General features: G+C 43.2%; 1 protein-coding gene across 1 annotated transcript in view; it reads left to right on the top strand.

The window, feature by feature from the left end:
- LOC136866323 (transforming growth factor-beta-induced protein ig-h3) overlaps positions 1–25,168 on the top strand; it is a 105,497-nt gene that overhangs the window by 36,519 nt on the left and 43,810 nt on the right. Inside the window, exon 3 of the mRNA XM_067143174.2 lies at positions 1,417–1,480. Coding sequence (XP_066999275.2) covers positions 1,417–1,480 — 64 coding nt within the window. The remainder of the gene's footprint in view (positions 1–1,416; positions 1,481–25,168) is intronic.

Below are 25,168 nucleotides of genomic sequence, written 5' to 3'. Positions count from 1 at the left end.
CGATTACGAACTGTTGATTGAGCTGTTTGGAGCCAAATGCATTTTTGAAGACGTTTCAGTACGTTCTTCTGAAGATTTCTATCAAAACATGGTGCACGTAAGTGCGATAAAATGAAAGTGATAACACGAAAGCGATAAAATTGGGGCGATAGGCAGCTGTCGATTGGTTGAAGTTCCGGATATTATTATACCGGATTGGTCAGAAGAACCATGAGCTAAATACCGGAAGTCACTTTAATAAAGGGAAAGGCCTCAGTTAGTTCATTTTTTGAAGAAGAGGAAATACTGCTGCATCGAATTTTCAAACAGGTATTCAATCACAGTGTGGTTGGTTAACTTCCTGTAGCACATCAGTTGTTAACAGTTTTCTTTCGAACACGATCAAGCAACAATCTCCCTACGAATCTACCACAAATAGCTGTCGTTTCATCCAGTGAAACCCTCGTTTTCTGGTTTTGTTCTGCGTCTCTTCTTTGGTTCGAAGCATTTGATACGAAGGTCTTAGATGATATTGTCTTACAGTGGACTTTCTTTCCCGTACATTTTTTAAAAGAAAATCTGCCAGATATTTAATTTAGACCCTATTGAAAAGGATACTGGTATTTAAACACCAGCAAACACAAATAATTTTTATTTAGTGGATCTGATTTTGATGTTGAGGCCCTATTGGAGCGATTTAATATTTGCTGTGTTTTGCTATATCAGTGTTTTGTAAAGAATCCAGTTCTGAATGCCCATACATCTTTTCGGCAAACTTTGCAAAATGTAGTGTTGTGTCCTTTATAATAAAATATTCTTTGCCGAAATCCTATAAAGTTTGTACTACAGAGAACATTTAGTGTTCTGTATTTTCGGCATGCCCCTTACTACTGAGTATCTCGCAACGAACTTACTTGTTTATACTTTTTGAAACTCAGGGAGAGGAAGGTAATACACTTCGTTCCGAAACCATTTGTATTCAAGTGCTCCCACTTGCCTGCGCGTATACTTAACTTCATTCGTGCAATGACAGTTTCCAACAAAACTAAATAAAAACTGCATACAAATAGTAATACTTGTTACATGTTTCATCCGCATGCTGCAGTTCTAGTAGTATTTTTGGTGTGTTTGGACTGCTTTCATTAATATCTCGTCACTTAGGAACTCACTGTACATAGTTATAATAACGTGGGGCATTAAAACGGGCTCGCCTCACTAACAAATTAGAACTGAAAATTTCACAGCATTACGTCATGTATATAATGCATATCACAACAAGTGACGAAAGGTGGCGAGAAGCTATGCAGCAAATTGCAAGCAGTGATTGGTGAAGAGGGGCTTCTATGTGTTGCTAATTGAATGTCTGTCCTTAACCTCCTCCCACTCTCAAATGTCCTGAAGTGTTCCTGTGTAAATGTTGTATGTTTATCGTTTCAGACATGCAAGATTTCTGGGGCTTGTTTAAAGGAGGGAAAAGAGGTCAAGGAGTCTGGTGGAAGGGGTAAGTTGGAATTTGTATGATACATCTCCTAAGTGATCAGGACACCTTTACTACACTGTTCAAAATTATACGTATTCAATCAATCAGTCACTACTTCTCTGCATTTAGGGCAGTCGCCCAGGTGGCTGATTCCCTATCTGTTCTTTCCCTATCCTTTTCTTAAATGATTGCAAAGAAATTGGAAATTTATTGAACATCTCCCTTGGTAAGTTATTCCAATTCCTAACTTCCCTTCCTATAGATGAATATTCGCCCCAATTTTTCCTCCTGAATTCCAACTTTATCTTCATATTGTGATCTTTCCTACTTTTAAAGACACCACTCAAACTTATTCGTCTACTGATGTCATTCCATCCCATCTCTCCACTGACAGCTTGGAACACACCACTTAGTCGAGCAGCTCGTTCGTTACCTTTCTCTCAAGTCTTCCCAGCCCAAGCTTTGCAACATTTTTGTAAAGCTACTCTTTTGTCGGAAATCACCCAGAACAAATCTTAGGAGTAGTGTAAATATGTCTTTCATTTCTAAAGTAGTACGTAAAATAGTTGATTGTAACGTACGCCTATGTCAGTTTGAAAGTAAGTAGGTCTACTCACGTGAATAAAGTCTTCCTCAAACACAGATGTTGTTAATTAATATACAGGGCGAGTCTCTCCTCTATAAAAAAAAAACAAAACAAGGTGGTGATAAGAAAAGGAACAAACCAAGCTGAGTAGTCCTGTTCACTACAGTTGTTGCACTACAGACTGTATAGAATTTTGCATCCAGGTCTGCATCTGATATCGCTCGAAGAGACTGTTAGTTCTTATAGTAATACTTATAACATATGCAATTTAAACGTTCATGTGAATGGTGGGCATGTACGAGAACTTGTCTTACTGCGATCTGCTGGCAGACTCGCCATGAGTGCGCCTCGACAAGGTCTGCACTGGGAAGGAAGAGAAACGTCACGAGCGGTTACTGGAGGCGACTTCCGTCGGCATGCCAGAGGCTACTCGACACGATGCGCGTTCCCCTCCAACTTTGAAAAAGTGTAATTAACAAATGGTAGTGTATTGGGCCAGCCTGCCTGGTGACCATGATCGTTAAGGCTTTAGGTTTATATAAGTTTCCACTATCAGAACATTGTCCAGCAGGATAGGCGAGATGGTGGTATACAATTTATAATCACCATATTGCGAGCCAAAAAGCCTGGATTCAATTCCAAACCTCTCCATGGTGTTCATATGGAGTGATAGCATATGACGCTGTTGATGGCGATTCGCCCGTCTGCTTGAGTAGACCCCTTGTTTTTATTCGACAGGAATAGTCTATGTGCCAACACAGGATTTCACCCTCTCCCTGCGCCCTACATCGTCATCGTCATCTTCATCACCATCATCTCGCATCCGGTGCGTAGATCACCCATGGGCGTCAAATAGAAAGACCTGCACCAGGTGAGCTTGACATGTCCTCAGGCATTCCCGACACTAACAGCCGTACGCTAAATAAATACCGTCCTTTTTGTCATCGCCACAGTCACCTCCTTGCATTTTGCTATATAAGGGAGGGTCAAGAACAGAAGTATGGAAGTATTTGATCCCTGGACTGCGAATCTGGATACTGTTAAACTACTTAAAAACATAATAAGAATTGTCATACAGAAAATGGGGACTATATACATTCAAAGCAAGCCAAACACTTAACCTTTTCTGTTTTAGAGGGAGGTGGGGGAGTGATAAGTATCTGCCAGTCCCCATGCTCTGCATGCTATTAAGCCAGATGTGGTGACAAGGTGTCATAGCGGCGTAATCTGGTAATAAGGGTCAGGACAAAACCACATACGCAGAAAAAAATTGCCTATATGTAAAACAGGACAGATTGAAGATAGCACATGCATGGATCTGGGCAGAAAAATCCTGGTAATATTGTTAGTTAGGAACAGGTATCGTCCATAAGCCGGTCCAGTTATTCGGGGAATCAGTCCTTGGGCACTGCTGTGACTAGCGCCGGCTTTTCCGGTTACCAAGCCATGCCGCGAGAAATCGTAGGACCTGCTGCACAGCTTGATCTCCTTGGGGTCGCTGGTTCCCAGGCTACGATCCCAGAGAATGCGGCCACACCCGCCGAAGCGGGGAACTACTGGAGGGGGTGAGCATATGGCGATGGGACTCCTTCCTCTCTGCCAGATTCATGGCTCTGCAAACTGAGCAACTGCGATGGGAGGTCGGATAGCCTTCCGCACAGTTGGTGCACACAGACGCCTCCCTAGGTGTCATGCAGGCTGTGTGGTGTGATCACCAGAAGAGCGATTGCATCGTACCTAGAACTCACAGGTACCCTATCCTTCGCCCCTCCTCATACTGCGGGAAAATCTGCAAGAGTTGTAGAAGGGGACGTTCTGATCTCGCCTGACGGCCGCATCTTCTTGTTGAGGTTCTCTCTCCTCGCTGGCTCCTTCTTTTGACTGCCTCCCTGGGTACAGTCGTAGTTTGCGGCTGTGTGGTCCTCTCCTGTCGGGCTGGCTTCTTGGTCTTCTTCTTCTTGGTACGTGGCTGGCATCGTTTTCCTGGCGGCGATTGTACCTTCTCGGCTGGGGAGGTGGCCTCGTCCTGGCTGTAGTCCTCCTGCCGGCCTGGTGACCGTGGTGGATCTGGTTTCTCCGCTGTTATGCCGGCTTCTCCTTCCTGGATGGTGTCGGCGTCGGCGGTTGCTGGCATCTTTGTGTTGGCCCTATCCTATGGGGCACACATTGATGTCTCCATCGCGAACAAGGCGCTAATAGGCCGGGGGGCCTGGCTAGCAGCCTCGGGCCAACAGGAGGTGTCCCTCTCCGCTGCCATGCTGCCGCCCACCGTTCTGAACACTTTCCTGGTTTGTGCCCGAGTGGTGGATCGGTCCTGGTGGCCCTTGCAATGGGGCTGACGTTCCTGGAGGCTAACTTGGTCGTCTGCTTCCACTTCGAGAAGCAGGGCAGGATAACTTGGGTCGCGCTATCGCCGTAACTAGCAAGCATGGACTGCTGATGAATGGCGTTGCATTATGTTCAGCGATAAATCGCGGTTTACCTGGCGAGTTGGCAATGCGCTTAGGGGCGCTCAGCTGTGACCTTGCATCCGGGAGATAGTGGGTTCGAACCCTACTGTCGGCAGCCCTGAAGATGGTTTTCTGCGGTTTCCCATTTTCACACCAGGCAAATGCTGGGGCTGTATCTTGATTAAGGACAAATTGGGGCAAATATTCGTTTATAGGAAGGGGAGTTAGGGAATGGAATAACTTACCAAGGGAGATGTTCAATAAATTTCTTTGAAATCATTTAGGAAAAAGCTATGAAAACAAGAGATAGGGAATCTGCCACCTGGGCGACTGCCCTAAATGCAGATCAGGATTGATTGATTGATTGATTGATTGATCACAACTGAGGATACAACCTTAAGATATGTATATGTAAGGCCACGGCCACTTCCTTCCCACTCCTAGACTTGTCCTATCCCGTCGTCGCCATAAGACCCATCTGTATCGGTGCGACGTAAAGCAAATTCTTTTAAAAAAATCGCAGTTTTGCACTCTCTGGATGACCATCGTCTGCGAGTATGGCAGCGACATGGAGAGAGGTACCATTCTTCCAATGTTTTGGAGAGTCACAGCGGTGTTACACCTGGTGTTATGGTATGGGGAACCGTCGGGTATTACTTCAGGTCACGGTTCGTAGTGATTGACGGAACTCTAATGACGCAGCGGTACGTCAAGGACATCCTACGTCCTCATGTGTTACCTCTCATGCGACAGTATCGTGGTGCCATTTTTCAACAGAACAATGCTCATCAACACATGGAACGTGTCTCTGTGGACTGTCTGCGTAATGTTCAAGTACCCCCGTGGTCAGCAAGATCCTCAGATCTGTCCCCGGCAGAAGAAGTGTGGGACCAGCTCGGACATCAACTCTGTCCCAGTGCCAGTCTCCAGAATATCAACGACCAGTTACAACAGTGTGGGCCAGCTTGCCTCAGGAGAGGATACAACGGCTTTATGATAAACCGAATCAGTGCAAGCATCCAAGCCAGACGGGGTGCAACATCATACTGATAAGTGGACTCGTACTGCCAAGTGCTTTGAAAATTCGACTCGATTTTGTAATCACTGTAATAACATCACAAAACCTCTCAATATTTGAAGTTCCATTTCGTTTCCTCCTGCCCTTTTGGGTGCTTCAGTGTATAGAAAAAATATCCAAACAACAAGAAGGGGTTGTGCTAGATTAACGAACGTTGATAGGCGTTTGTATACATCTGAAAGATGACGTTGATTCATATTTCCCGCAAACGCATTAGCGTGGCGCTAGTAGCGGCCCCATGACGTTGCACATCAGGTTTGCTTTAAATGCGGGCTGTACTGTATGAGAGCGTTAGTTACCTGTGAGATTGGACGGAGTGACTGTGAGTGGGTCAAGAATGCCTTTACGACGACGAAGAGGCCACTATCAACAGCTCATTGTGGTTGAATGAGGCCGTATAATAGGGCTACGTATTGCAGAACGACTTGGCAGGAATGTCTCCACTGTGCATGCGTGTTGGCAGCAATGGTCACGAGAAGGTACGCTCCCCATGGCACCACCGACAGGGAGGACCGCCGTATTCGGCGTATGGCTGTGGCGCAGCGGACTGCGTCTGCAGCAGCAATTCCAGCGGCATTTGGCACCACAGTGACGCAACGAACTGTTCGCAGTCGGTCACTTGAAGGACAGCTCCAAGCCAGACGCCCTGCGGCGTGCATTCCACTTACCCAAAACCACCGCCGTCTGCTTCTTCAGTGGTGTCAAGCGAGGAGCTCATTGGAGGATGGAGTGGAGGTCCGTAGTATTTTCCAAGAAAAGCCTGTTCTGCCTTGGTGCCAGTGATGGCCGTGTGTTGGTTAGAAGGAGGCCAGGTGAGTGCCTGCATTCCACCCGTCTGCGACGTCGCCACATTGGACCTACACCGGGAGTTCTGTTCTGGAGAGTAATTTTATATGACAGCAGGAGCACTCTCGTGGCTATCCCACGCACCCTGACTGTAGATGCGTACGTCTGTCTGGTGATTCGACCTGTTATGCTGCCATTCTTGAACAGCATTCCCGGGGGGTGTTTTTCAATCGGATAATGCACACCCCATGCCGCTGTTGTAACCCAACGTGCTCTACAGAGTATCGAATGTTTCCCTGGCCTGCTCGATCCCCCGATCTGTCCCCAGTAGAGCACGTATGGGACATCATTGGACGACAACTCCTGCGTTATCCACAACTGGCATTAACCGTCCCTGTATTGACCGACCAAGTGCAACAGGCATGGAACTCCGTCCCACAAGCTGACAGCCGGCACCTGTACCACACAATGCGTACACGTTTGCATGCCTGCATTCATTCAACAGTCAGGCGATTATACCGGTTATTAATGGACCAGCATGGCACATTTGCGATAGCTTTTCTCGCGCGGATATTAAACTGTAGTCTTGTACCTTTTAATCAATTAAATATGCTATCTCGACAAATATATTGCCAAAATTTCTGTATTCGACATTCCTTATTTCATGGTGTTTGGATATTTTTTCCGCCAGTGTATATGCAATACTTGTGTGTCATTGGTGTACATGACGCCATCTCTTCGCACTGCATGTGTATCACTGGTATATATTATACATACATACATACATACATACATACATACATACATACATACATACATACATACTGTCACGGATCATCAGGATTCAAGTACATTAAAATGACTACTCAGAGAGGTAGCGTACTTTAATATCGACTGAACTGATTAAAACCAACGAGCTAGAAAGAGTACTATAGAGGGGCTATTGGGCCGCCATAGTTGAATCTACTTGAACGCCGCGTCCGCCATATTGTAAGCGATCAAATCAAGTGGGCGTAGTGATGATGAAAGTACAGAGGCTGTGGTACTTAATACCGTTTCACAGTTTTCTTAATTAGGGAAGCACTCAAAGGTGCATATTGTCTTTTTAAAAGTACATTAAAAATACAAGATACTGGCTACATACTTACATATTGTATAAAAAAAGAAAATTAACGCATTTTCAGTAATTACAAAAGAAATCACAATACATTAAACACATTTAGCCGTACTTACAGAGAATGAAAATATAGAACATAATACTTGAACAAAATAATACAACCACACCGAGAAATAATTCATATCACTTTAATAATAATAAATCCTGGTCTCTTCCCATTTACCTGGATTTGGCATTTTGTATGGATTCAGCCTAATATTAAGGCCGGATGCCCTTCCTGACGACGCCAACCCTAGGTGGAGTGATGCATTTACTCTTGCGTGTTTCTGTGGTGGTTTGTAGCATGTTCTGTTGTGTGTAGATGAAGAAGGTTAATCCAGTCGCCGATCCAGAGGAATTAACTGTCAACTGTCAACTCGGTCGAATCCGGGACCCTGTGAACGGAAGGCCAACACGCTGATCATTCAGCCGAGGAGCCAGACATCAAGCAACTTGGCAGGTTCGATCCTCGCTCAGTCCGATGGCATTTGAAGGTGCTCAAATCCGTCAGTATTGTCAGTAGTTTTACTGGCACGTAAAAGAACTCCTGCGGGACAACATTCTGGCACCTCGGCGTATCCGAAAAAGTAGTTAGTAGGACGTAAAACTAATAATAATTCACGAAAAATCAGCATTCTAGAGCCGTGGAGTACAAGTTTTGAATGAACAATGGTGTAATAAAGTATCCCTTAATAATAATAATAATAATAATAATAATAATAATAATAATAATAATAAATCAGAACAAGAAGTTGTAGGATAAACAGTGGGAAATAACTGTTGAAAAAGAGGACAGTCCTTGTGTTAATGATCTTAAATCATGTAAGTTTACTTTTCAATAGTTCACTTCGATATTTTTGGACGAAGATTATGGTAATGCGATTTCTTTTTTATTTGCCTTTTGTTGCACCCACTCAGACACGTCTTATCGCTACGATGTGATAGGACAAGGCTAGGACTGCGAAAGAAATTACAGTGGCATTAATTAAGGCACAGCAAGCAGCCCCCGTATTTGCCTGATGTAAAAATGGGAACCCGGAAAACCAGCTATTAAAGCTGTCGGTAGTGGAATTCGAACTCACTATGTCCCGAATGCAAGCTAAGAGCTATATGCCGCAAACCACGTAGCCAACTCGCTAAGTAGTAGGTGATGTAGGACTGAAAGTCCTCGTATTACTCCGTATCGTTGGCAGAGGGGATGAGGTGACTAGGAAATTCAAAACACTAGGTATGGCGTTGGACAGTAAGGGTCTTGTATCATCGTTGTTTTCTATATATGGTTCGGCTTCATAGCTAAATGGTTAGCGTGGTCGGAGGGGTCCCGGGTTCGATTCCCGCCAGGGTCGGGAATTTTAACCATCATTGGTTAATTTCGCTGGCACGGGGGCTGGGTGTAGGCCTATGTGTCGTCTTCATAATTTCATCCTCATCACAGCGCGCAGGTCGCCTACGGGTGTCAAATCAAAAGACCTGCATCTGGAAAATTGAACATGTCCTCGGACACTCCCGGCACTAAAAGCCATTCCATTTTATTCTCTATTTTTTTTATTTTCAAAATGCCGGGGAACTGTGCTCCGTAGGGTACCATTTAATAATAAAGAGTGTTATTGGTTTTTCGTCCTACCGACTACTTTGTACAGTTTTCGGAGAAGCTGAGGTGCCGGAGTTTTGTCCCTCTAGAGTTCCTTTACGGGTCGATAAACCTACTGACACAAGGGTGACTTATTTGAGCACCTTCAAATACCAAACATGCCAACTTGGGCTCAGAAAGCCAGCACTCTACCGTCTGAGCCACTCAGTCAGGCAGGATACCGTTTAGCATGTTTGGCTGTTCGGTCAGTTCCTACAAGACAATAAAAGTAGGGCTACTCTACACGTGCCGGATTGTGCTACACCGGCAGCGTAATTTTGCTAATCGCCCAAAACTGTGTATGTTAGTAAAAAAAAGAACTTATTTGAAATATGATATATCCTTCGTGTTTTCTCTACAATTTATGCAATTGCATGCCACACACGTAGAGGGACTAGGTTATTTAGATTCCCGAAAGATAAGAACACGAGGGCAAAATGGGTTCAAAATTGCCAGTGTCATAAGTGAGAGCCCACAGAACTTTCGGAGCTGTGTGAGGTTGGTATAACCACTGCTAGATAAAAATAAATAATCTCCAAGTTTAAATATATTTACGTTAGTGGTGTAGTGGTTAGTGTGATTAGCTGCCACCCCTGGAGGCCCGGGATCGATTTCCGGTTCTTCCATGAAATTTGAAAAATGGTACGAGAACTGGAACGGAGTCCATTCAGCCTCAGGAGGTCAACTGAGTAAAAAGGGTGTTCGATTCCCGCCTCAGCCATCCTCGAAGTGGTTTTCCACTTCTTCTCCGGGCAAATGCCGGGTTGGTACCTAACTTAACACCACGGCCGCTTTTCTCTTCCTTGTCTACCCTTTCCAATCTTCCCATCCCCCGACAAGGCCCCTGTTCAGCATAGCAGGTGAGGCCACCTGAGCAAGGTACTGGCCCTCCTCCCCTGTTTTATCCCCCGACCCAAAGTCTCACGCTCGAGGATACTAACTTTGAGGCGGTAGAGGTGGGATCCCTTGCTGAGTCCGAGGGGAAAACCAACACCGGACGGCAAACGGATCAAGAAATAAATAAGGTAAAATTTGCATAACCTATCCAACTTATTATTATTATTATTATTATTATTATTATTATTATTATTATTATTATTATTGTAGGCTATAAAATTTATATCCCCGAGCAAGCGGCTGCGGGTCTTGGGTCACGTAATTATCAGTTGGCATTCGGGACATAGTAGGTTCGAACCGCACTGTCGGCAGCTGATGGTTTTCCGTGCATCCCCTTTTTCACACCAGACAAAAGTTGGGGATGTTCCTTAATTAAGGCCACGGTCGTTTCCTTCCCTCTCCTAGCTCTTCCCTCTCCTATAGTCGCCATAAGACCTATCTGTGTCGGTGCGACGTAAAGCAAATTGTAATAAAATTATAACAGTAAATATTCGTGTCGTCATCCCGTGGCGGTGCAGCTCTTTCTTTTTTCAGGCACACCCACAATAGATGTGAACTGCATGTACCATTTCGACCACATACCATTCTTAAATTTCCCGCAGTACCAGGAATTGAACCCCGACCCCGAGGACGGCAGTTAATTACATAAACCGTTAATTACATAACTACGAAGGCAGTTCTCTAATATACGCGTTTATTCCTGTTACTAGAAATGTAGCCTAAATTGCTGTCTTTAATATTGATTATAATAGGCCTAATGTGTTAGGCCTTAGCCTGTATGAAATTATTTAATGTTAACCTTCACACTTCTTTGATCATTATATTACTTTGTTCATGCTTAGGTGCCCTAAATTAGGCCTACTGGCTGAAAACTTGATGATAATTTTGGCATATAGTCTGTTCTTAATGCCATTGCAACTGCTCACAATATATGAAAACTGAGTGCTTATAGATGACAAAATATAGCCTATACATTAACATTATTTCACAATTCGCAGGTTATGGTAAAACTATTAATTACATGTAATCAAAGGCAAAGAACTAATTTTAACAGCTTATTTGTTCTTAAATCCATTTTTAAATCCGAAACTCGCCTGTATCCACCACGGAAATACTGTGGGAGAACGCCCAGACTTGGTCCCAATATGGCGGCTACTTGTACGTGTCCTGACCTGTGTATATAGCCCTCAGTCAATCTTTGGCTTTGCTAGTTGCTTTACGTCGCACCGGTACAGATAGGTCTTATGGCGACGATGGGACAGGGCAGGGCTAGGAGTGGGAAGGAAGCGGCCGTGGCCTTAATTAAGGTACAGCCTGGTGTGAAAATGGGAAACCACGGAAAAACCATTTTCAGGGCTGCCGGCAGTGGGGTTCGATCCTACTTTCTCCCGAATACTGGATACTGGCCGCACTTAAGCGACTGCAGCTATCGAGCTCGGTCCTCAATCAATCAATCAATCAATCAATCAATCACTACTGATCTGCATTTAGGACAGTCACTCAGGTGGCAGATTCCCTATCTGTTGTTTCCCTAGCCTTTTCTTAAATGATCGCAAAGAAATTGGAAAACTATCGAACATTTCCCTTGGTAAGTTATTCCAATCCCTAACTTCCCTTCCTATAAAAGAATATTTGCCCCCAATTTGTCCTCTTGAATTTCAACTTTATCTTCATATTGTGATCTTTCCTACTTTTAAAGACACCACTCAAACTTATTCGTCTACTGATGTCCTCCCACGCCATCTCTCCACTGACAGCTCGGAACATACCACTTAATCGAGCAGCTGGTCTCCTTTCTCCCAAATCTTCCCAGCCCAAACTTTGCAATATTTTTGTAACGCTACTCTTTTGTCGGAAATCACCCAGAACAAATCGAGCTGCTTTTGGATTTTTTCCAGTTCTTGAATCAAGTAATCCTGGTGAGGGTCCCATACACTGGAACCATACTCTAGTTGGGGTCTTACCAGAGACTTATATGCCCTCTCCTTTACATCCTTACTGCAACCCCTAAATACCCTCATAACCATGTGCAGAGATCCGTACCCTTTATTAACAATCATATTTATGTGATTACCCCAATGAAGGTCTTTTCTTATATTAACACTTCGGTACTTACAATGATCCCCAAAGGGAACTCTTACCCCATCAACACAGTAATTAAAACTGAGAGGACTTTTCCTATTTGTGAAACTCACAATCTGACTTTTAACCCCGTTTATCATCATACCATTGCCCGCCGTCCATCTCACAACACGACCTAGTGTTACCCACTCTATAATCTAGCTCGTTGATTAAAACTAATCGAGATTTCGACTTCCGGAGCTGCACATGGCCCTCAGGTTCATTCAGCCAGCACCAAAAATGAGTACCGGGACCAGGTTAATTTCTGGAGGCAAAGGCGGCCGGCCGTAGAGCTAACCCACTCTACCCCATGAGGTGCCGAGGTTACGGACAGTGGTAGCCTTTTCCTTCATGGCCTGCATGGAGGTGACTGCTTTGGCTTACTATGTTCAGTTCGTTTTGCTTACCATTTACAGTTATTAGAAGTGCTCTGAAGTTACAGTACTAGTTAACTTGTCCGACATCCTGCTCTCCAAGACGATCTCTCACAGCGCACTGTCATCCCCAGAGTAGGTCACTTCTACAACTGAACTCACACGCCGCACTTCGCGTGGTCAGAATGGTCTCACTCCGCGTTGCGCGCTTCCTAACGACCTGCTCCTGATTCGCTGTTTCACATATAATAATAATAATAATAATAATAATAATAATAATAATAATAATAATAATAATAATAATAATAATGTTATTTGCTTTACGTCCCACTAACTACTTTTACGGTTTTGTCCCGCAGGAGTTCTCTTAGGTACCAGTAAATCTACCGAGACGAGGCTGACGTATTTGAGCGCCTTCAAATACCACCGGACTGAGCCAGGATCCAACCTGCCAAATTGGGGTCAGAAGGCCAGCGCCTTAACCGTCTGAGCCACTCAGCCCGGTGTTTCACATCTAATTCGCACTCCTGCAGCGTCACTCTTTTTATAGGCCAGCAGAAAATTCTCGATAATGGATCTCGTAGTAGGGGTAGGGGTAGGGGTAGCGAGGCCCTGGATTCGATTGCCGGCGAGATCAGGGATTTTGATCTGGATCATAGGGCTTGTTCGAGGTCCGCTCAGACTACGTGAGAACAATTATTAGATATTTATCTGACGGTGAGATAGCGATCCTGGTCTAGAAAACCAAGGATGATTCGTTGCGCTGACCAATCGTCACCTAGTAATCTGCAGCGTCATGGGATTTGTTGTTTAATTGAATCCCTGCCAATGCGTGTAATTTTTTTAAATGAAATTCACGTCCCTATGGTTCGGATTCCACTCGATATCAACAGTATATTAAATCTTCCGTACGGAGGCTCGTTGAATCCTCAGATAGCACCATAAATGTTATGCAAGTATAGGGAAACCGTAAGAACTAATGGCGGCGCCTTAATGAGGCGTGCGAGGCAGTTTGGGTCCTTGGCTGAATGGTCAGCATTCAGAGGACTCCGGTTTCGATTCCCGACCGGGTCGGGGATTTTAATCCTAAATAGTTAATATCCTTGGCTCGGGAAATGGGTATCTGTGCCGTTCCCAACATTCCTGCAACTCGTACATGACACAAAACACTATCCTCCGCCACAGTTTCATGCAGTTTGCCCTACATGGCAGATGCTGCCAAACCTCGTCGGAGGGCCTGCCTTACAAGGGCTGCACCAGGCTAGCAATTAGTATTAGGTAGTTTGCCATTGCTTTCCTCACTGGGTTAGAAAGTGCTATTGCAGGACGATGAGTAGTTCATATTATAACATCCACACTCGCAGGTCGTGCTCTAATTAGCGACACTCATACCTCAGCAGCTTCCATGCTGTCACAGCCATAAATGAGGCTGAGACTGGTGGAAGCTATATGTTGCCATGACCAACATTTTCCAAGAGACAGGCGCAAAAATACTCCTCTCTCAAGAAATAGCAACAGGCGGACGATTTTAACGACTACTTACAGCTACAAGCAGGGGCGTAGCCGGGGGTGGGGGTTGTACTGAAGGGTTAACCCTCATTGAAGTTTTACAAAAAGAAAATAAACAGAAACTAACAATAAACCAAACAAACATTCAGAGACATAATAGTAGAACCAACAGATATATTGAATCTATTTTGTAAGAAGCCTCTAAAGTGGATTTTAGATTGTAAACTGAACATACAATTCGCTGTTATAAACTGTTTTTTGCGTCGCACCGACACAGATAGGTCTTATGGCGACGATGGGACAGGAAATACCTAGGAATGGGAAGGAAGCCGCCGTGGCCTTAATTAAGGTACAGCCCCAGCATTTGCCTGGTGTGAAAATGGAAAACCACGGAAATGTTAAACTGTTAACCTTGTTCTTGTTCTGTATATTAATGTAAGATTTTATAGTGTACTGAAATCTGAATGTCAACATAATTCACTCGTATCAATGTCCTAATAATGACACTCATGCATGCGCGCGTCATACACGCACAAGCACCTTAATTGTATTCTATCATCATTTTGTAACTATAACACCCTCCTCCTCCCCCCCCCCCCCCCTTCCAACAGCCGATCCTGGCTACGCTACTGGCTACAAGCTGCAAGAACCTCTTTTCAGGCCAAAACTCCGGTAATATGAGGCCTCTTAAAATCAGCAGCAATGGTAATGAAGATAAACATATTTATGATATGATTTTCAGTTACTGTTTCTCAGTAACCAGTACTGCATTGTGAGAGTTTAGAAACGCTCCAGTTTCTTGTATATCAACATTGCTGACTTTCAACCAGCAAGAATTTTTACTTTCCTGATGTTCAAACAGTGGCTTGGATCTAACGAGTTGTTCTCGAAGACCGAAAATACACCATCAAACTTTTACTGCCTATTGTATTTATTCATGGCTACATAGTTAATGGCACGGTGCTAAAGCACATTAAAGGAAACCGTTCGTGCATAATAGGCTCATTCTTCACTTGACATAGACTCGGATTTAATGATGATTTAACCTGCTGATTGCGATCAAAACATTGACACCGTAAAATTGCGGTAATATTGAACGTACACAGGATGGGAATGAAACCTACGTGTAGGACATATTTCAACTTGTTGGCCCACCATCTTTCCTCTTTCCAATCCAGTCTCATTATATAGGATTTTTTCTTTCCCGGTCTATGGAGAGAGATTTTGTCGGTTTTTTTATTTTATCGTTGACAGAACGAGCTGGCCATGCGGTTACGGCCACGTAGCTGTGATCTTGCATTCAGAAGATAGTGGGTTCGAATCCCATCGTCGGCAGCCCTGGAGATGGCTTTCCATTTCCACACAGGCAAATACTGGGGCTGTACCTAAGGCCACGGCTGCTTCCTTCCTAATTCTAGCCCTTTCTCATCCTTGGCATCGCCGAAATCCTTTAGTGTGCTAGTGCGACATTAAACCAATAGCCAGTATAATTATATTTATATTGATCGTTGCTTCACTGAATCTTTGAATTTAGTATTCTTACATCCGCACCTACGGTAACTGTAGCAACACACATGTTGCAAGACTTCAATTTTAGTGGTGTACCACACGGAGATGCCTTTGCTGGCGGGACCTAGTTTTTACAGTGCACTATGTCTTCTGATACAGGCTAGAGCAATTTTGTTACTTTCATCGACCTGTCTCAGTCTTGACAATATGAAAGTGACTGAGGTATGAATGATGCTAATAATGCCATTCCTTATGCAGCCAGTCCCTGCTATGAATAGTGTAAAAATGTTGCTCATAGGGTTGGTTGATGCATGCATTTCAGTAGGCCTGGCAGACTGATATGTAATAGCAACTTCTGGCTCGGTGAGGAAAGCAACGGGAAACTACATCACTCCTCATTTCCCTAGCACGCCTCTCCAGTGATGCCTAGGCCATCTATGATAGCTGATGGCAGAGCTGTTAAGGATCCAACCAGCCTTACAGCTTATGCATTTGCCTGATATGAAAACGAGAAACCACGGAAAACCATATTCAGGCTACAGGTGGGGTTTCAAGGGTTAAGATACGCGCCTTGTTCCGTGTAAACAATAAATCTTGTAGTTTTACGAAACTGTTGATATCGTGATCTCAACCCCTGGACATCCAGTTTTACATTGACTCCATAAGAACCCCGGCTACCGTGCTAAGAAACGACTCCATACGAACCCTGGCTACCGTGCTAAGAAACCAGTGACACTGCCACTTGCGCACTCCCCCCCTCCCCCTCCCCCCTGTGTTGAGAGGACGCTCGGCTCCTCATCCCTTCTAGTCCGATATAACTTGTAACGACGTCGTTCTCTCTTATAACGATTTAAACGGTTTAATGAATATTGAATTTTCACGACCGCATTGTAATCGAAACAGACTTTCAACGTATTAGGTCGTGTTACGTACATGTCGTACGTGTTGAAGGGATGTTAAGTACAGAACAAAAAGGGCCAGCCGGACACCAGTGGGATCCGAACCCACAACCTCCCGATTTCGCGTCGGTTGCTCTACCAATTGAGCTATTCTGTTTGAAAGGATCTGAGCGACAGCTCTGGCACTGTTGCTAGCACACTGTAGAGTGCATTTAAGTCGCCCGTTGTGGGTTCGGATCCCACTGGTGTCCGGCTGGCCATTTTTGTTCTGTACTTAACATCTCTTCAACACGTACGACATGTACGTGACATGACCTAATACGTTGAAAGTCTGTTTCGATTAAACGGTTTAATTATTCATCTTTGGTCTACGTGAAGAATCATTCCTGTTGAGCCTTCCAGAGGAAAAAATGCAATTAGCCGGTTTCCCGCTTGGCTGAAAGGCCCGCATAGTGGCCTTTCAATTCAGAGGGTTCTCAGATTTTAACTGCATGGTTCATTCCTCTAGCCCGGGGACACTTATGTTTGTGTTAGTCTTAATACGCATCTCTTCATCTACATCTACATCTACACACAGAACGACACACTACCAACCATGACAGAAACGCTCAATAGTGATTACATACTCCCCATAAGGTTAGAGTCAGAAGGGGCATCCGGCCATAGAACTGGACAAATCCACACGAAGTACTGACCTCAAGAAATTGAGTAAAAAGCCAACCAAAAGAGGATTATAATTTGCATAGCCTTACGCTCTAAACAGGGACTACCTAGCCGAGGCGGTTCACCGGAAGGATGTGGGTTCGATTCCCCGCCAGGAAGTCGAGATATTCAAGAAACGAGATTTCCACTCCTGAATTCACTCAGCCTACACATAAAGTGAGAACCAGGTTAATTCCTGGGAGCAAAGATGGCTGGGCGTAGAGCTAACCTCTCTATTCTACTTAGTGCTAAGGTTACAGAAAGTGGAAGCCTTTACCTTCCACTTCTCCAAGGTCCTTCATGGCCTGTACGGAGATGGCTGTGTTTTTACGCACTAAACACGAACATTGTGGGTACGCCGCTGGTACGAAGCTAATACAGCGCCACGTCATCCATTTATAGGCTAAATACTAAATTTATTCCAGATAATGTTTAAACTTTAAATTTCATTGTTACAATTTAAGCCATCCTTTGGCTCCTTCACCGTTGTAAATATCTCATTCAGCCCTCAGTGCGTGATTGTCTTTCGACCAAAGCGGTTAGTTTCGTATTTACGAGTACAGTACGGTATATGTTAAAATTACGGATTGTGTAGTAAGTTCAAATAAATAACAGTTTTATATTTAATTAGCGTCTTGTTTTAACTGACAGTTTAATATTAATATGACAGCGTGGACGTGAAACAAATCCGCAAAATGATACACTACAGAATAATTTCAAGCAACATTAAAAGCACTTTAGTTTGATCTTTTATTTACGCGAATTCAACTGGGGGCGGTGGGTTGCAAAATCCCTGCTTCCTGGTTCAACCCACGAGGAGTTTTACTGTAGCCTACACTATGTTCAGAACTACCTAAGTCTTTGATGTTTAGAGGGCTCTATGTCTCGATCGGTAGCCTACCTACTTTGGAGTCATCCACTTCCAACTTCTAGTTGTAAAATGGTTCTTTCCGTTATCACAAACAGTACCGTGGGGGCGGGGATGACCTCCTTGTTTAGTTGATGATCCCGTTACGGTCGTACCCTTGCAAGGACATTGACCTACCCTTATCCTCCTACCTTGGCCTTCCCCCTTGTTCCACTTGAGAGAGCCTCGTTTTTGAGGCCAGCGAGCAAACACAACTCGTACGTCATAGCCTCAATCATTCCCCAATAGTGGGGCGCGCTCTATTGACAGGCCACCACGGCTTGTAAAGGAGAGCGCGGAAAATAAAAACAAGTTGAGGCTGTCTGCAGCTAAGATAGACTCTGGCCTTTTACCGCACTTTATGTGATATATTATATTCCGTCCACCTATCTACTTTTAGCATGCGATCGATATCCAGGACAAAGCGAAATTCGGGGAGACCTTTTCCAGGATATTTAGTTTCTCGATCAATTTAATTCCAAAAAGAGTCGCTGCTCAACCCGGAGGCCAGCCGATTGCGAAGTGGCGCGAAGTCAGTGCAACGAATCATCTCTGCCGCAATTCTTGCTCTTCTAGGCCATGTCCGCTAACTCAGCATCAAATCGATCCTCAATTAATTGTTCTTATGTAGGCTGAGTGGACCTCGTACCAGCCTTCACATCCATGTAAACATTCCTGATGTGGTCGGGAATCGAACCCAGGATATGATTCAGGCTCACTACTCCTAGACCATATGACTGGCCTTCATTTCAGAACACTCCTTAATTATTCATCATCGCTTCAGAATAATGAGAACCGTAAGTGAGGTTGTGTATAGATCAGATTATGAGATTTGCTTGTGATTAGATTCAATAATAATTAAATTTAAATAAAAGTGGAAATGAAGGGAAGAGGGTAGGAAGCACGAAGTTCTGTATTATCATGTTGGGAAGGGGGACGAGAAGAAGGGTATTATTATTATTATTATTATTATTATTATTATTATTATTATTATTATTATTATTTCACAAAGTAATAGAATGAACGATAAAATGAATTTCGACAAATTTTGCTGCCTCTTGAACATTTTTAAGCAGGAAGTATTTCGGTTTTGATTGAACTTATGCCTACATTTTCAGCAAGGTGAACGTTTTCAAAGAGACATTATGACGGAAATCTTGTCCTGTTTGTAGTTTTCCAGAGTAATTACTGTATATCAATAATGTTTTTACTCAAATAAAGCGATATATTATGATATTTCGTGAAATGGAAATGGCATAATGACTTTTAGTGCCGGGAGTATCAGAGGAAATGTTCGGCTCACCAGGTGTAGGTCTCTTGATTTGACTCCCGTAGGTGACCTGCACATCGTATTGAGGATGAAATGGCGAAGAGCACACATACACCCAGCCCCCGTGCCAGGGGAACTAACCAATGGTGGTTACTGGTTACAATTCCCGACCCTGCCGGGAATCGAACCCGGGACCCCTGTGACCAAAGGCCAGCGCTCTGACCACGTAGCCTTGGAGCCGGATATGATATTTGGTAAATTTCAGTTATTCTCGACAACTGTAATTCAGATCAATTACTTTCTTTTCTTTTTTCATCACTGAGTATGAGCATCATTTAAACGCTAGAGGCTATCTAAATGACAAGTAGGAGTACACTTCCTGATACGAAATGTGATCAGCTGAAAATTCGTCCCATGTGCAAACACGACCGAAAGGAATGAACACTTTGCCAATATAAAAAGGAGCACTTCTATGCTTTAGTTTAAAAATTCGACCGGGTCAGGAATGAAGCCCCCCATCTAGCGGTGAGGATAGGAATTGTGCCGGCTGCCGAAACCTGTCGCACTCCTCTGGGGCAATGATTAATGAATGACAGATGAAATGATACTGGAGAGTGTAGCTGGAATGAAATATGACAGGGAAAACCGGAGTACCCGGAGAAAAACCTGTCCCGCCTCAGCTTTGCCCAGCACAAATCTCACATGGAGTGACCGGGATTTGAACTACGGAACTCAGCGGTGAGAGGCCGGCGCGCTGCTGCCTGAGCAGCGGAGGCTCTCAGTTTAAATTATAATATTCACTACAAATGGCCCTAAGCGCTGGTTGTCTTATTTCTAACCAAATTGAACGACGCCATTTTATTAGTAAGGTGTGCGTTGGACAATGAGCAAGACAGGAAATATTGTATTACAACGGCCACACCACAGCACGGGACGAGGTGTACACATTTTGACAAGAATCCACTCGGTGTTTGTTCAGGAAGTGTACCTAACGTTTCGCTGAGTTGTAGAGGAGGTAGTTCACCCTGTTTCTAGAACTCTGCTGAATGAACCAGTTACGAGGCTTGATAATGAGGAAATAATTCAGACTGAATTGCGAGCGAGGCTTCTGAAAATGGGGAGGCGGTATACAAGTCGACGTCTGAATCGCTACAACGGACCTGAAGGCAGTACATGCAATAACTTATTAAATATTGAAAACTATCACACTAATTCCGACTAACGAAAGTTTACCTGCTAAGGTTGCCAAAGTCCTGTTTGTCGAAAATAATTCTATAGTTTTGAAATTGTACCTGCACCGGTCAGCCTTACAAAAGCATGAACATTTTACAATCGAAATAATTACTAGACGACACTTTCGACGACTGCGTTCAATATTTAATTATAAAGAGGAAGGACGAAAGTTCCCAGCAAAAAGTCTGACCTCAGTATGGCATCATCGACTACTACTGCAGCGCCGCTGTGTTGATATACTAAGATCGCCGTGCCGCGCGGCTAACAATGTATCACTAGACTGCGGCGTGGTAACTCATCGTGTAAGGTATCATTTGATTCTTCTCAGTGAGTTCTAAAAGTATCAAAAACAAAATCAAAGAGACAATATTTAAGATAATTGTTGCACGATATATATATGTCTCATCGACACAGACAGGTCTTATGACGACGATGTATTAGGAAAGAGTAAGGGCTGGTGAGAAAGCGACCATGGCCTTAATTAAGGCGTGAAAATGGAAAACTACGGAAAACCATCCTCGGAGCTGTCGACAGTGAGGTTCGAACGCACTGTCTCCCGAATGCAAGCTCCACAGCTACGTGGTCAAACAGCGTAGCCACGCTTGGTTCGAAAAAAGTCCTTTCACCAACTGTTAACATAAGAGGCTTTAAAATGATCGAAAACTCATGAAGATGCTTCAGAACGACTACCGGTACTGATCCGTGAGGTGGATTCTGTTGAAACCACATTCGTAATCGGCCGCGCAGAGACGCGTCTTCTTTTTGAAAGAAATGTAAGTAACGCGCTCCCGTCAGAAGGCCGTCGAAGAAATATGGTCCGACTAGATACAGTAGTTGCCCAGACATTGCACTTGAAATGCGTCCTGTCGTTCCTAGTGGAAATCAGCCGCGCTCCCGTAGTGCATTGTAGGGTATTGTGCTGATCCACAGTGCCATTGCTGCAAATTGTGATTTATCTCAAAACAGGATTCTCGACAAAAAGTCACACCGCGTAATGCCCGTTGACAGAATTATACTCGAGCATCGAAATCACATCCGTGGAGCTGCCGGTGTAACTGCAGACGGTATGGACGAAAAGTATTGATATGCAATTGCCGCATAACAGGCGACCGTGTGATATTGGTCCGTCATGCAAGTGTCCATGTACTAAGGAGGATTATACTGGACTGCGACCAAAATATCCTCTTTATTTGGACCAGACGTTATAGGAGCATCTCTTAACAGGAGGAACTCTTTCAGTGTCCCAGTAGACTGCAATCTTCGTTCAAGCTTTTGAAACTTATTCGTAGTCGGTAGTCTTCTTTCAGAAAACCGCTCGTGATACATCGCTGCGACTCAAATGCGTTTTGCTTTGTTTCTCTATAAATTAGCAACATATCAAAGTACTCTTCTTTGGAATACACCGTGAGTGAATAAGTGTTGGGATGTGACCTGGTAGCTGTGGATAAATATTGTCGTCGTCCCCCCACCCTTACATTAGAATGAGGCACGATCTGTACAGTAGTTGAAAAGAAAATTGTATACGGTTGGATTCAAACCACTACACTACCAATACCACAGGCGACCGGCACATTACTGACTCGGCCACTAGGCTGAGTAAGGAATATTGTCAAAGCTAAGGATGGGACTGAGACAGATGAATGGCAGTAATAAATTTTGTTCTATCCTATAACAGAAGACACTATATCTCACCAGAAATGGATCCGGGCCATAGTAATGTGTCATGACAATAGCAAAAGAAGACATATAGATAGATAGATAGATAGATAGATCGATTGACCTGTCTAAAGCATTTGATAGGGTGGATCATGAGAGACTACTGGCAAAAATGAGTGCAATCGGACTAGACAAAAGAGTGACTGAATGGGTTGCTATATTTCTAGAAAGATCTCAGAGAATTAGAGTAGGTGAAGCTTTATCTGACCCTGTAATAATTAAGAGGGGAATTCCTCAAGGCAGTACTATTGGACCTTTGTTTTCTTATATATATATATAAATGATATGACTAAAGGAGTGGAATCAGAGGTAAGGATTTTTGTGGATGATGTTATTCTGTATAGAGTAATAAATAAGTTACAAGATTGTGAGCAACTGCAACGTGACCTTGATAATGTTGTGAGATTGACAGCAGGCAATGGTATGTTGATAAATGGGGTTAAAAGTCAGGTTGTGAGTTTCACAAATAGGAAAAGTCCTCTGAGTTTTAATTACTGCGTTGATGGGGTGAAAGTTCCTTTTGGAGATCATTGTAAGTATCTAGGTATTAATATAAGGAAAGATCTTCATTGGGGTAATCACATAAATGGGATTGCAAATAAAGGGTATAGATCTTTGCACATGGTTATGAGGGTGTTTAGGGGTTGTAGTAAGGATGTAAAGGAGAAGGCATATAAGTCTCTGGTAAGACCCCAACTAGAGTATGTTTCCTGATTCAAGAACTGGAAAAAATCCAAAGAAAAGCAGCCCGATTTGTTCTGGGTGATTTCTGACAAAAGAGTAGCGTTACAAAAATGTTGCAAAGTTTGGACTGGGAAGAATTGGGAGAAAGAAGACAAGCTGCTCAACTAAGTGGTATGTTCCGAGCTATCAGCAGGGAGATTGCATGGAATGACTTTAGTAATAAGTTTGAGTGGTGTCTTTAAAAGTAGGAAAGATCACAATATGAAGATAAAGTTGGAATTCAAGAGGACGAACTGGAGCAAATATTAATTTATAGGAAGGGGAGTTAGGGATTGGAAGAACTTATCAAGGGGGATGTTCAATAAATTTCCAATTTCTTTGAAATCATTTAGGAAAAGGCTAGGAAAGCAACAGATAGGGAATCTGCGACCTGGGCGACTGTCCTAAATGCAGATCAGTATTGATTGATTGATTGATTGAGATAGATAGATAGATAGATAGATAGATAGATAGATAGATAGATAGATGCCACTTACCTCCATTAGGGCTGTCACCCTGGTGGGAGATTCTCTTATCGGTTGTTTACCTAGCCTTTTCTCAAATTTTAAAAGAACTTGGAAATTTATTGAACAATTCCCTTGGTAAATTATTCCATTCCCTAATTCCTCTTCCTATAACAGAGTTTTGCCCCAATTTATCCTTGTGAATTCAAACTTCATCATCATATTACGATTTTTCCTACTTTAAAAAATCCACTCGAGCTTATTTGTCTATTAATGTAATTCCAAAGCCATCTCTCCTCTGGCAGCTTGGAATATTCTGCCTAGTCAAGCTGTTCATCTCCTTATTCCAAAGTCTTCTCAGCCCAAGTTTGCAACATTTTAATAATGGTATTTGTTTGTCAGAAATCACCCAGAACAAATTGCGCTGCTTTTCTTAGAATCTTTTCCAGTTCTTGAATCAAGTAATCCTGGTGAGGATACCATATGCTGGAATTGGGGTCTTGCCAGTGACCTATACACACTCCCCTTTACATCCTTACTACAACCCCTAAATACCATCAAAATTACCTCAATGATGATCCTTCCTTAAATTAACACCTAGGTACTTACAGTGATTGCCGGGAGTTACTTCCACCCGATCAATACAGTGGTTATAACTAAGAGGTGTTCTCCACTTGGTGAAACTTACAACCTGACTTTTCACCCCGTTGACAATCATACCATTGCTGTGCAGGTAGAGGTCTTTTTGCAGTTGTTCACAATTCTGTAACTTACTTATTACTCTCTACAAAATAACTAGGGCCCGGATTCATATGCACTAAAAACTCCAAAAATATGCATGCACATATGCATAAAAATGTTGAAAATATGCGCAAAAATAAAAAATATTGCAATTACCAAACAAATTATTTAAATTTAACTCGGTGTTAAATTAATAAACAAGTTTCATTCCTTATAAAATGATGCATGGCAGTAAGTTTCAACAGTTTTTCAATGTTTTCAGGAGTCAATGACATTCTTTTGTCGGACAGAAGTAATTTATATGCTGAAAATTATCGTTCTACATCGACGGATGTAACTGGGCAATACTTGTACACTGGCACTGAGTGCTCGGAACATTCTTCTGGCAAAGACTTTAGGCATTTTTGCTGTTTCATCTGGTAAAACACTGCAATAGGCGAAGAGCAAGTTAACAGATGAACGCACTAGTTTAAGCAAACCTTGGAAGGCTACTGCAAGGAGAAGGAGGAAGGAATGTCAGAAAGAAGGAAATTGCTGTTGTGAGAAACGTCATTATCCATCTACCTACTCATATTGTCACACTGAAAGCACTTTTCTTGATCAGGGAAGGTTTCGCGTGTTGCCAAGTGATGTGCAACATGCAGATTTCATTAAATTTTTCATTTTGTTCAGAAACCTTAGATAATTGATCATACATAGGAGAAAAATATACACACAGATTTCATTAAATTTTTCATTTTGTTCAGAAATCTTAGATAATCAATCACACATAAGAGAAAAATATGTCTGTATATGCACTAACTTTCAAAATATGCACTTGCATATGTGCATATGCATTTTTTAAAAGTCCGGGCCCTCAATATAACATCATCTGCAAAAGGACAGGTCTTTACTCATAACATTTATATGTTCCAGTATATAAGAAAACACAAAGGTCGAATTGTACTGGCTTGTAGTC

This window comes from Anabrus simplex, chromosome 3 (genome assembly GCF_040414725.1).
Source record: "Anabrus simplex isolate iqAnaSimp1 chromosome 3, ASM4041472v1, whole genome shotgun sequence".
In the NCBI taxonomy this organism is placed as follows: domain Eukaryota; kingdom Metazoa; phylum Arthropoda; class Insecta; order Orthoptera; family Tettigoniidae; genus Anabrus; species Anabrus simplex.
The sequence above is the reverse complement of the archived record's forward strand: the minus strand, read 5'-3'. Positions and strand labels throughout refer to the sequence as shown.